This window comes from Corylus avellana, chromosome ca1 (genome assembly GCF_901000735.1).
Source record: "Corylus avellana chromosome ca1, CavTom2PMs-1.0".
Lineage (NCBI taxonomy): Eukaryota > Viridiplantae > Streptophyta > Magnoliopsida > Fagales > Betulaceae > Corylus > Corylus avellana.
In genome coordinates, this window is record NC_081541.1 from 6,050,045 (window position 1) to 6,064,174 (window position 14,130).

Genomic DNA, 14,130 nt, shown 5'->3' on the forward strand with positions numbered 1-14,130 from the left:
AGGAAGTACCCTTACGGTTCAAAACTCAAGCCACAAGAATTCCAACAACAATAATCCAAGAATTTAAACACCCAAAATTCAGTTAACGCAAACCACCAAAGAAGAACTGAGAGAACCCGGGGCCAAATCGCTAATTTTTGGTAGACATGGCTGTTTTTTTCACCCTGTCTCTACCATCCTAGAAGCCAAATCCAAAATCCCACAAAACCCATGTCCTTGATCACTACGGGTTGATGCTTGATCACAGTCGGTGCGGAGGGTTTGTTTTTGTTTGGTGAAAGAAGACGAGCAAGAGAGAAAAAAAAATAATAAAAAAATGTTTATAGTATGAACAGTAAATAATTTTTGGAGAGGAAAAAAGGCTATGACTATTAAGAAAGGTTTGTTTGAAAAAATGATTTTGATGTAATATAAAGCTAAAAATAGCTTAAAGAGAAAATAAATTTATTTGATGCAATGTTATACAATAACACAGAAGAAAGAAAGAAAGAAAGAAAGAAAAAGGTATTTTATTACAACCCTAAACTAGTCCCTCATTGCCTGCTAAGATCATGTACTTGTCCTTCCTTGTAAAACTGGTACACTCGAACCCCAAAGCTTTGGCTATCTCATACTGCACATGATTGGCTACTTCATACTTGGACACCCCACCATGCTTACAAGCTTGCGAGCTCGGCAGCTTCTCAAGAATTTTGACAGTATACGTAGGGAATGGATTCATGAGGAAAAACACAGGGTCTAAGCATTTAAACCCGCTAGCTGTTGTGCCGTAAAAGATGGTTACCTTCACATCTATGGCGACCGGAGTGATGTCATCCGCCACCTCTGCAAACAGAGGACTGAACCTCAGTAAATAAGGTTCCCTGCAAGTTGTTCCTTCAGGGCATACTGCGAGGTCGCCTTGGCTCAGCAGCTTCTTCATTGCAATCCCATCTTTTTCCCTGTCTCTTGTTAGATGGATGGTGTTGATTGGAGAAATCACCTCGTAGATTTTGCTTATGCTGTAGGTGACTGCAGAGAGTGATGGGTTGCTGGCGGCTGCGCTGACGTAGACTGGGTCGAGCATTGTTCTGTGGTTGCAGACATAGAGCGTGCCGTTGGAGGATTTGGTTGGATTAATATTGGAGGATTTAGGTGGTCTTGAAATAATGGTTATTGCTCCTGTGAAGGCCATTATTGGAGAGCATAAGCAGAGAGGGAGTAGCTGGCCAGCGGCGAATCTGATCATGAAAAGTAAAATCCCGAGGGGAATCCACATGAACATGGCTAGGGTGGCTAGTGGGGTTGGCCTGAAAGCCAATCTGCCGTCGTGGAAGATCAAAGGCTTCGGATGTTTCTCCCTTGGAAGAACATGCCAGTTCCTCTTCTCAGCTTTGCTCACCAAGTAAACCTCCTATATATGGTGCAACAAACACATTAACAACAGAACAGAGCAGAACAGAACAGAGCAGAACAGAGCAGAACAGAACAGAACAGAGCAGGGCAGATACCTTGCAATGGGCAAAGGGGTGCTGATGAAGAACCGATCTGTAGCAACCAATACCAATGACATGGGAGGAAGTTTTCTCCTGCTCCTCATGACCAAGATCTGCCATTTTTTCTTCCTCCTCCATTAACCCGACAAAATAGCCACAAACAACCTTTAATTCTCTTCCCACAACAGCATCAACACCTAAATAGTCTTGCAAAAACCCTCTAACCATGAGTGTGGGGAAGTTACTGACCGCCACCTTTCTCCCAAAACTCATCACCAATTCAAACCCTTCACGGCCGACATCTTGTGAGAAGAACTTGGGCAAAACAGAGCTGCCGATTCTGAAACCCTCCTTTTTAATCCCAAAGAAGCATAAGAAAACCTTGATCTTCAACCCCAGCTCCTCACCAAACAAGCAAGCCAAAGGGTAGAGAAGAAAGAAAACGAGAGCCCTCAAGAGCCCCCCGGCTTCAAAGGCCACCAGCATGAAGTAAGGAAACAATGAAGATGATTTGAGCAGTGCATCCTCTGCGTGAAAAATCAGTGTTTGGGTCGAAAGATCCTCTGCTCTGTGGAGAAGAGAGGTGTATTTCTGGTACTTTATTTGGCTTGCATGGGCATTGCTCTGTCTCACGAGTTTAAACAAGAAGGACAAGGCTATTTGTGGGAACGACTTTCCAGCCATTCTCTTCTTGATTAGATACCATTTGAGCATTTGCAACCATCAACAGTTTATATAATAAAGTATTACTTTGCAGTTTTAAGAGAGTTAATTAATTTACACTGTTTACCTTTTCCACTTTTTTTTTTTTTTTTTTTTTTTCTTGGATAATGTTTGAGATATTTCAATTTTTAATTAATACAATTTTCTTAAAAACCGACCCCACCGTTATAATCGGTGATATAAATTGCAAGTGGACATCTCTTAATCCGTCTCTACAAGAAATATAGTCAGGCCATTAAAGAAAAACAAATCAAATCGTTCTTAAAAATCTTTCTCCACGTGAAAATTATACATCCACACAACCGTTATTGCGATTTATATGGTAAATCACGCCCTACAAGAAAAATCACGCCTTAGCATTTGACTTGTTCAATCACGAGGGATCTTCACGCAGAAAAAAGTCAAGTGTATAATACCTCTGCCCTACGGTAGAGGTATATTGTGACGCAATGATAGTTAAACAACGGGAAGAATATGAAATAAAAGAATTAAGTTACGCGATTCAAAACGATCCCCCACAAAAGAAGAAGAGAAAAAGAAGATGAAGAACACCTCAAAGAACAAATCTGTTAATTCATCGATTTTAATCTCTTTTCATTGGAGTAAAAAAAAAAAAAAAAAAACTTAAATAGACATGGATAAAACCTTGACCCTGTGACCATGGAGACTTAGGGTTCATTTGAGATTGCGGTTTTAATAACTGCGATTTTAAAATTTGCATTTTTGAAATCGCAAAGGTGTTTGGTAAAATATGTTAAAAAATAATTTTTTTATCAAATATTTATTATGTAAAATCATGATTTTGATTTAAATTTGCACTTTTCAAATAAGCACTCATAGCCTGCTTATAAAAATCGTAGATTTTTTTTCCTATTTTAGATTAAGTGTTTTTGTCACGTGAAGAAATGAGAAGCTGTTGCATAAGAGTTGGGAAGCTGAAGGGCAAGGCAGCAGGAGCATGACAGTTAATTCTGTTAGGAGGCATTGCAGCATGTGTATAATAGAAGCTGTTATAGTAGTTGTTGGTAGTTAGTTGCAAAAGTTGTTACAGTTAGTTGTAAACAATTGTAAGCCTAATTGCCTTGACTGCTAAGCTTATATAAGGCTGGTTAAGTGCAAGAAGGGATTATTTTTTGGAGAAGTATACAAACATTGTATGGAGATTAGCCATCTCGAATTGGCCAAGTTGTTCAATAAGAAGAAGTCATCCATTTCTCTCCCAAGTCTCTTACTTACACTCTTTCTCTTTCATTTTCCTTTCTAATTCTGGTTTGGCAGTAACTTCCCTGTTACAAGTGGTATCAAGAGCCATTTGTTTTCTTTTCATGGAAACTAGGTCAATGGGGCAAAATGCGGATTTGGTGCAGTTCAGGAAGGAGTTTAAGCAGTTGAAGGATGATATTGAAGAGAAGAATGCAAGACTGGAAAAAAAGCAAGATGACCAGTTTGCTTTCTTGAGTGAACAGTTGGCACAAGTGATGAAAGGCATTCAGGAATCGCAGAGGGCACCAGAGCAAAGAGATAAAAGTTCCTCTTTTGACACTATGGAGGCCAATTTTGGTTCAACCTCTAAAGGAAGGATTCATGCAACAAATGGTGCAGGGTTTCAGGCAGGAGATGGATTTCACACTAAGTCCATTCGGTTGGAGTTTCCTAAATTTAATGGGGAGGATCCATTGAATTGGTGTTACAAGGCTGAGCAGTTCTTTGATCACTACTCTACACCAGATTGTCAAAGGTTGAAGATTTCTTCTTTTCATATGGAAGGTACAGCCTTAATTTGGTTTCAAGAATTGCATAAATCAAATTTTTTTGCTACTTGGGATGATTTTGCTAGAGCATTACAGACTAGATTTGGTATGGGGTCTTATGATGACCCTATGGAAACATTGTCAAAGTTGAAACAAGAAGGATCTTTGCAGGAATATAAGCAACAATTTGAAGTATTAGCTAATAGAGTAGCTGATTTACCTGAAGCACATAAATTGAGTTGCTTTATGGGGGGGTTAAAAGATGAAATTAGATTGGCAGTAAAGATGTTTAAACCTAAGGCTCTAGTTGATGCTTATTCTTTAGCAAAAATTCAGGAAGATTATGTGTGCAATTTCAGAAAAAGCACTAAACCACAATGGAGTCAACTTCCTTATAATAATGCTGCAAGAAGTTTTGGGGGAGAAAGTAAGAGTACTGGGTTTTTGGGAGGAAAAACTACTCTTTTTGGTCAACAGAAGAGTCTTGAGAATGCTGCGAATGGTAATAACCAGAATAAAGCTACTCTTCCTGTTTCTGGTAAAGCAATGTTACCAGTTCAAAAAATTTCTACTGCTGAGATGATGGATAGAAGGAAGAAAGGATTGTGTTATAACTGTGATGCTAAGTGGAGCCGTGGCCATGTTTGTGCTTCACCAAGACTGTTCTTGATTGACGAGATCGAAGAGAAGGTGAACAATTTGAAAGAGGTTGAAGAAGAACCAGATCCAGGTGAATTTTTTTTAGAAGAATTTCCTGAAATTTCTTTGCATGCCATTATTGGAAATCCTACTCCTAAGACTATGAGGATTGTAGGTATGATAAACAATCACAAGATAATAATTTTGATTGATTCTGGAAGTACACATAACTTCTTAGATCAGGAAAGGATTAAGGGAGTGGGAATTCAGCCTGTGAATAATGAATCTATCAAAGTTAAAGTAGCTAATGGTGATGAGCTTGTAAGCCCCGGTAAATGTAATAACACAAAGGTGAGGTTGCAAGGGTATACTTTTGTTGTTGACCTTTATATTTTACCTTTGGCTGGTTGTGATATGGTACTTGGCATTCAATGGTTGAGGACTTTAGGGCCTATATTGTGGGATTTTCTTAATCTCACTATGCTGTTTGTGTATGAGGAAAGAACTTGTTTGCTGGAACAGCTGGTTGCTAATCTGAATCTGTGTGTAGAAGCTGATGAATCCTTTAAACTAAGTAGAGGTGAGAACAAGGGTGTCTTGTTGCAGCTTCTTGGTGATGATAGTACCCAGATGCAAGGGGATGAAGATGGAAGGAAGCAAAACAAAGAAGTTGGTCCTATGGCTCAGTTATTGGAAGAATTTGCAGATGTTTTTGCTGATCCTAAGGAGTTGCCTCCTAAAAGATCTCATGATCATGCAATACATTTGAAGGAGGGTGCACAGCCTGTTTCAGTGAGGCCATACCGATACCCTTTTTACCAAAAGGAGGAGATAGAGAAGATTGTGAAAGAGTTGCTGCAGTCTGGAGTAATTAGATGCAGTCAAAGCCCTTTCTCTTCTCCAGTTTTAGTTGTAAGGAAGGCAGATGGCAGCTGGAGGATGTGTATGGATTATAGAGCCTTGAATCAGGTAACTATCAAGGACAAGTTTCCTATACCAGTTGTGGATGAGCTGTTAGATGAGTTGTGGGGAGCTCAATGGTTTTCTAAACTGGATTTAAAATCTGGTTATCATCAGATTAGGGTGGTAGAGAAGGATATTCATAAGACTACCTTCCACACTCATGAGGGCCATTATGAGTTTTTAGTGATGCCATTCGGCCTTACTAATGCTCCATCTACTTTTCAAAGCCTTATGAATCGGGTTTTTAAACCTTTTCTTAGAAAGTTCATCTTAGTTTTTTTTTTTATGATATTCTGGTTTTCAATAAAGATTTGGATACTCATAGGTAGCATTTAAGGATCACTTTGGATTTATTAAGGAAGAATCAGTTATATGCTAAAATGTCTAAGTGTAAGTTTGGTTGTCAGGAGGTGGAGTATCTTGGACATGTGATTTTTGCTTCAGGTGTTAAGGCTGATCATGAAAAGATTCAAGCTATGGTTGAGTGGCCTTTTCCTAAAACTCTTAAGTCTTTGAGAGGGTTTTTGGGACTCACGGGTTACTACAAAAAATTTATTCAAGGGTATGGATCTATTGCAGCCCCATTGACAGCTATGTTAAAGAAAAATACTTTTTCTTGGGATGAATCAGCTGTTGGTGCATTTAACAGTCTCAAGGCTGCCATGACAGCAGCTCCAGTCCTAGCTCTTCCTAACTTTTCCCAGCCATTTGTGATTGAGTGCTATGCTAGTGGTATTGGAATTGGAGCAGTGTTAATGCAAGCTGGTAGGCCAATAGCATTCTTGAGTAAAGCCCTCAAAGGGAAAGTTGTTCATATGTCCACTTATGAGAAGGAGTTGTTTGCCCTAGTAACAGCTATTCAAAAATGGAGACCTTATTTGGTTGGGAGGCCATTTATTGTCAAAACAGACCATCAAAGTCTGAAATTCCTATTAGAGCAGAAGGTGGGTACCCCATTTCAGCAGAAATGGATAACTAAATTGATTGGCTATGACTTTATAGTGGAGTACAAAAAGGGAGTGGATAATAGAGTAGCGGATGCTCTATCAAGAAGGGAGGATTGGGAACCTGAGTTGACCTTGTCTCTTCTATCCATACCTACTATTAGTTGGATAAATGATTTAAGGGCTGAGTATGAAACTGATGTGCAACTAAAGGCTTTAATGGAACAATGGAGGACAGGAGAGTTAGATCCAAACAAGTTTTTCCTTAGGGATAAGTTGCTGTTTTATAAGAAGAGGTTATACATTGGGAGTTCTCAGGCCATAAGAGCACAAGTTTTGCATTTTGTGCATAGTGATCCGATTGCAGGCCATTCAGGGTTTGAAAAAACATTGCAAAGAGCCAAGAGAGATTTTTATTGGAAGGGGATGACTACTGATCTCAAGAAGTTTATTAGAGAGTGTGAAGTTTGTCAGCAATCTAAGTATGAGAATATGTCTCCAGCTGGCTTGTTGCAGCCTCTTCCCATTCCTAGCAAAGTGTGGACTGATGTGTCTATGGATTTTGTGGAAGGACTACCAATTTCTCAAGGGAAATCAATGATCTTGGTGGTAGTAGACAGATTGTCTAAGTATGGTCATTTTATTGCTCTTTCTCATCCCTATACAGCTATTAAAGTAGCTCAAGTGTTTGTTCAAGAGGTCATCAGATTACATGGAATGCCTACTTCCATTGTTTCAGATCGAGACCCTATTTTCACTAGTGTCTTTTGGAGAGAATTATTCAAGCTGCAGGGCACTACTTTGAAGTTTAGTACTAGTTATCATCCTCAAACTGATGGCCAAACTGAGATTGTTAATAAGTGTGTGGAGACTTATTTGAGGTGTTTTGTGCAAGAGCGGCCTAAGCAATGGTTGTCTTGGTTGCCATGGGCAGAGTATTGGTATAATACTACTTGGCATGCTTCTACTAAGATGACACCTTTTGAAGCTGTTTGTGGCATTCCCCCTTCACGGTTACTCACCTACATTCCGGGGACTACAAAGTTGGATGCTGTAGATGAAGTTCTTCGATCCAGAGAGCAGATTCTGTCTTTGTTAAGGAGTAATCTGCAGCAAGCTCAACAGAGGATGAAAAGGTATGCTGATTTGAGGAGATCAGAGCGAGAATTTGAGGTAGGGCAGATGGTTTATCTAAGGCTGCAGCCCTATAGACAACAATCTGTGGTTACTAGAAGATCTTTGAAGTTATCCCCTAGGTTTTATGGCCCATTTCAGATCATTCGCAGGGTGGGGAAGGTAGCCTATGAGTTAGATCTTCCAGTGGCAGCTCGGATTCATCCAGTTTTTCATGTATCTCAGTTGAAGTTAAAGTTGGGTAACAAGAATTTTCTTATTCCTAAACTACCTCCAGTGGATGTGCATGGGGTCCCTCAGCCAGAACCCTTGAAAATTTTGGCTCAAAGGAGTAAGCAGCAAGGTCGTCGTGCAATTACTGAAATTCTGGTTCAGTGGGTTGGCCAAACTGTTGATGATGCTTCTTGGGAGGACTTGTTTGCTTTACAGCATGCTTATCCGCACCTTGTGGGCAAGGTGCTTTATAGAGGAAGGCTATGTCACGTGAAGAAATGAGAAGCTGTTGCATAAGAGTTGGGAAGCCGAAGGGCAAGGCAGCAGGAGCATGACAGTTAATTCTGTTAGGAGGCATTGCAGCATGTGTATAATAGAAGCTGTTATAGTAGTTGTTGGTAGTTAGTTGCAAAAGTTGTTACAGTTAGTTGTAAACAATTGTAAGCCTAATTGCCTTGACTGCTAAGCTTATATAAGGCTGGTTAAGTGCAAGAAGGGATTATCTTTTGGAGAAGTATACAAACATTGTATGGAGATTAGCCATCTCGAATTGGCCAAGTTGTTCAATAAGAAGAAGTCATCCATTTCTCTCCCAAGTCTCTTACTTACACTCTTTCTCTTTCATTTTCCTTTCTAATTCTGGTTTGGCAGTAACTTCCCTGTTACAGTTTTTTTAATTGCAATGCCAAACGCCTAATATTTTACGATATCTTTTAAAAACACAGATTATTTTTGTGAAATTGTAATTCCAAACGCACCTTAAAGGCTAAAGAGATAAGAGGAAGAATCATCTGGGCCCTCCAACCTTTTGTGTAGAGCTCGCAACGACTTAGGAGATGGCCATCCACCCTTTTACAACCATGAAAGCTAAAGCACAAAGCGGAGGAATCTCGAATTGTAAGGGATCTTTTTCCTTCATAGATGGGCAATGGTCACATCATGATAGTTCATGATTTAACAGAAAATTTTGATTGCAAAAAATTAAAAGTTTAATACATTAAATTGAAAGTTTTTAAAGTTTCGGGGGTAATTGCAAAATTGATGAAGTTCATGGGGGTTAAATGATGTTTCCCTTTTAATTAATTAATTAATTTTGAAGGCATTACAACTACCCATATCCTAATTTGAGAATTTTTGAACTTTAGAGAGTAAATTGCAAAAGTAATGAAAGTTCAAGGAAATAAAGTGAAGTTTTCTCTTTTTAATATTGACAGAGTTTTTCTCCAAACTGGGTTGAAGGAATTTCTTTCAACCTAGTCTATAAAAATGACATGTCTCTCCATTTTTTAATAACTTGTGAGATGCACATGAGTTTTAAAAAGGACAAAGTTTTCCTCAAACCTATTCTATAAAAATAACATGTGTCACTTTTCGTATGAGATGCACATGTTTTTTAATTAGCATGTGAGAAGCACATTCTTTTTAAATAAAATTTCTTCTAATTTTGTCCTTGCAATTAAAAAAAGCATGTGATTCTCACATGTAGAGGACACATGTTATTTTTATAAAATAAGTTGGAGGAATTTCCTCCCACCCAATTTGAAGGAAAACTCTGTCCTTTTAAAAAAAAAAATTATTTCAACTTTGTCCCTACTATTAAAAAAACATGTACATCTTACATGTTCAAATGATACATGTCATTTGTATAGACTAAGTTGGAAGAAATTCTTTCAACCCAATTTAAAGGAAAACTCTGTCTATTTATTAACATATTCTTGTAAGAATTCCCATCAATTTCCAAACAAAAGCCATTATGCCAGCAAAAAAAATACCAAATAAAATAAAATTGGGGGGTTGAGGGGTGGTTGGACCACCCCGAAAGGTGCAAAATCTTTTTTTTTTTTTAATTATTTTTATGGGGTAAAGATAAACAGCACGCAGCGTGCGTGGCACGCCCGTGCTGTTTATCTTAAAAAAAAAAAAAAAAAAAAAATTGCACGGGCGTGCATTGAATCAGTTCTCATTTTTATGATATAGTTGGATATTTCACATGAGGAAATTAACTAACATTTTAGACTTTTTTTTAAAAAAAAAAAAAAAAAAATAGAAACTAATGAAACTTTTAATAAACGGACGAAAAATAAATTAAAAATTATATATATTTCTTACAATTATGAACAAAAACAATTAAATGCAGTAAGAAGTTGGACTAATTAATCCACATTGACCAATATTGTTGTGATTAAGCACATCATATCACCTCTTTTGCTTTCATTATTTTATTTTATATTTTATATTTTCGTATATCTCTGACTCTGAGCAGACACATCATAATTCATGATAATTTTTTGGTGGGAACAAACCTTCGTGGGTACGATTGCCATTGATTTGACAATTCTCTCACATTAGTTGCATTTTCAACTATTTCCTCTACTTTCTCATCCAACCAACACACTACTTTCTAGGGTTTAAAGCCTCTAGGCCGACATATTTCGTCTTTAATCCATCCAGAAAATGCTAAATAGCGTTCTGTGTCCTTTCCTTTTCTAGGCTTTTTATTCTATTTGGTTGGTAAGCTTTTACATTGGCTAAAGTTTAGTTATATAACCTTTTCTTTTTTTTATTACTTACCTACTTTTTTTTTTTTTTAAAAGCATTTACATTCGGCTCATAATTCTAGCTATTATTCTCTTTTACTATTTCATTTAAAACATTATTATTATTTTTTATCTATTTTTATTAGGAAAAAATGCAAAAAAAAAAAAAAAATTCAGTCAATGTGGTTTGCTTTACTTAAATATGACATATGTCACGATTTTACTGTCTCTGACATGTCATACTATTATAATCTCTTAAGTTAGTAGATGGAATTTGACTGCAGGGAGTAAATTGTTTTTTGTTGCATACCTTGGATACTTATGAATTCATTTTGATACTACAATGACCTAATTACAAATCAGGTAAACTACATGGACTAATTTTGCATTTTTTCCTTTTTATTATTCTCGAAGAGGAGAGAGAATAAAATTGATTCTTTTATTAATTTAACTTATGCATTGCAAGTTACAATACTTATCAAATTTGTTGAGCACGGTAACATCTAGTCAAATTTTTAGCCAAAATAACAAACTGGATATATAATTTTTTATTTTTATTTTTTATAAATATTTTTGCTGCAAGACTAGTCAAAATAACATTTTGACTATTTTGACTAGCCCAATATGAATGCTTAGAAGTTTTCATGTCAAAGCAATTTCCATTATTAACAAGACAACAATTGAGGGCAGGTAATAAAGTAGGGGGAAAGAGGGTGTAGTGTACAACATGCCAAGCCTTCAATATTTGGTATTTCCCGCAACAAACATGTAAAATCTTCAATGAGAATTAACTACTCAATTATTCTCAGAACAAATTCAAAGATGTGTGTCAAAGACAACTCATTCAGTACCATGAGATGAATTCATACATTCTGCCAAGTTTACTCAAAAAGTGCGTTCGTGGGATTTGAAAATGTGTTTAACATTTAAAAAGTCTGTTTTAAAAAAAAATACACGTTTGGTAAAAAAAATTGAAAACGCTTTTGACAAAAGCTTAAAAAACAATTTTTGAGTAAAAAAGCTTTATTTCTCAAACATGCTCTTTGCCTACATTCAACTATTAAAGACGCTTAGGTAATCTATTAAAAATAGAAATGTTACGGTTCTTTTTGGTATTTTTCTGGTGTTCTCTTGATCTTACGTGGATATTGTTTTCTAAAAAACAATATAAAAACTTACTCCACTAGTCTCTCATATATATTTTTTTTAAAAAAAATAATATCTATGTGGGATTAAGAGAACACCAGAGGAACCGTAGCATTCTCCAATTAAAAAATCCCAAGTCAGATCTATTAGAGTATATTATGATATTTATATGATTGAATTTATATACCTAGAGCCTGTTTGAGACTGCATTTGTGAAATAGAGCTTTTAAGTCAAAAACGATTTTGGGTAAAAACTTCATTTTTAAGCTTTTGCCAGAAGTGTGTTTTGACCATTTTTAGATTTTTTGGACCCTTAAAAACGTTTTTAATTTGTTTACCAAACGAGTACTTTTTTCTTCAAATTGATTTTTTTAGTATTAAAAACACTTTTAGGCCTCTCAAACACAATCATGAACAGGCTTCTAGAGTATAGGTCGATTTATGTTTCCTTGTATAATTTGATTTACATTTATTTGTATAGGTTAACTTATTAAACTTCTATGTATTGTAAACCTAAATCAACTTATACAAGAAAACATAAATCGTTCAATCATATAAACACCAGAATATATTCTAACAAGATCATTCTAAACTTCTAGTAGGGTGAAGTTTGTATTTTTAAAAAGAGAGAGAGAGAGAGGTTGCATTCCTCTTGGTAGTATAGACTTTCATTAAGAAAAATATTAGTTCCAATATTCTAATAGGATAATGCTACTTCCAACTAACTTTGTTTGACAATAAAGATGAAGATGTGGTGTATAAAACAGCATCACAAATTAGTACCCAGTGGTTCATGTGTGATCTACGACAGCTGCTGATACATTAAATGTTTGTTGGTTGAGAGAGTGGCATTAATCCATAACCTCTAGGGGACATGCAGCACAGATTATGTCTTAATCACAAGTTGTTATTTAATATTTATCATCATATATTCATATGTCTTAAAGACAAGTTGTTGTCCCATGCCATCACCACCAGTTACATGCCACTACGTAATTAGAAGTTGATCAATCCATTCTGTGAAATTAATGTGGCTCTTAACTTCTTGACCTTTCATTTTCTGAAAAAAAAAAAAGAAACGACCACAAGGAACTCTGTTTAGTGTTTGATGAAACTAAAATTGGACATTTAAAATCTTAATTTAACTTTTAAAACACACTATTACTTGCGATTTGAGACGCAAATTTTTCTAAGTTTTTATTTTTTTAAGTACATTCCAACAACAAAAGCAAGCAGAAACAACAACAACAAAGCCAAACAACAAAGAAGAAGAAATTACAAGTAAAAGGGAGGTGGGTCTTTGCCACTACAAAAATAGGGATAAATGAGGAATTCAACTGGAGTAAGATCTAGCCACAGACCGGACCCAATATATCACATGATAGGCGCAAAAGTTGGCACTTCTGTGAATCTTCCTAGCATTCCAAGAGGAAGATGTTGGGATGGAAGAGATAGGGTTTGAGATAAGATAGGCAATTTTCCAGTCTTGCACAATAGAAGGATGTTGGAGAGCCATAACCACCACTTGAAAATCACCTTCCAAAGGAAATTTTCTACGTTTTCAAAGGACATAAATTTCTTTCAACCTACTTTAGTAGTGACAAGTGTCATCTCTCACTTTTTTTTTTTAATATATACAAGTCATTTATTGTCATTCTACTAACCAAAGAACCTAAACATTAATTTTTTAGAAATCCAAAGATGTTGAATGACTTATCACTTATTGAAATAAATTGTGTTAATGATATAAATCCTTTAGAATAAATGTTAATTTTGTATTCCCTAAATAAAGAGATTTAGATAATATTTGTTAATCCTGGAATATATTTGTATTTGAAATATTTCAAATCAAAGCTCTATAAAAAGAGTTGTGTACTCAGATAATCTGTGTGTCTTTCTCTCTTTTCTTTATTTCATATTATTCTGTTTTATATTTATCTTATTATATGATTTTATATGGTATCAGAGCTAAAAGAAGTTCTCTTCATGAAACGCGGGCTAGGCAAAAAAATAAAATAAAAAGCCCAAAGAGGCAGATATTTTGGCTCTTGTGACCCATTTCAAGCTCATATTTGGCTCATTCCGGCCAAAAGTTGCCGATGTCAAAATTCCGGTAACCAATGCCGGCCAAAAAGTTGCCATGTTCAAATCCCGACTACAGTCGCCGAAGTTCAAGTTCAAGAACAGCCGATATTTCAAATCAGGCGCCATCAACTCCAGCCATATGTGGACCGTTCATCTTGCGGGACATGTTAAGGATATAAATCCTTTAGAATAAATGTTGATTTTGTATTCCCTAAATCAAAAGATTTAGATAATATTTCTGATTTAATGGATATCTTTGTATTTCAAATATTTCAAATCACATGTAAACCTGTATAAATAAAGCTGTGTATTCAGATCTTATAATCAATGAAATATGTAGCCTATTAAGGCTTTGATGTATGGATGTAGGCTATATGCCGAACTACCTTAATCTATGTGTTTTTTAATGTGTGGATGTAGACTATATGCCGAACTACCTTAATTTGTGTGTCTTTTAATGTGTGGATGTAGACTATATGCCGAACTACCTTAATTTGTGTGTTTTTCTCTCTTTCCTTTA

The 14,130-nt window shown here is 36.0% G+C and overlaps 1 protein-coding gene across 1 annotated transcript; it reads right to left on the reverse strand.

Moving 5' to 3' along the window:
- Nucleotides 1-459: 459 nt before the first annotated feature.
- Nucleotides 460-2,159, reverse strand: LOC132167107 (probable glycerol-3-phosphate acyltransferase 2). Its single transcript, XM_059578004.1, has 2 exons — nucleotides 1,491-2,159; nucleotides 460-1,393 (listed from the first exon to the last, which is right to left on the reverse strand). Exons 1-2 carry the CDS (start codon nucleotides 2,157-2,159, stop codon nucleotides 521-523), a joined length of 1,542 nt encoding a protein of 513 aa, XP_059433987.1. The 3' UTR covers nucleotides 460-520.
- Nucleotides 2,160-14,130: the final 11,971 nt, after the last annotated feature.

Excerpts from the sequence above, each read along its gene's own strand:
- LOC132167107 (XM_059578004.1), bottom strand. The coding sequence starts at position 2,159 with ATGGCTGGAAAGTCGTTCCCACAAATAGCCTTGTCCTTCTTGTTTAAA. Across the intron at positions 1,394-1,490 it reads ACCCCTTTGCCCATTGCAAG|GAGGTTTACTTGGTGAGCAA; the intron begins GTATCTGCCCTG and ends CACCATATATAG.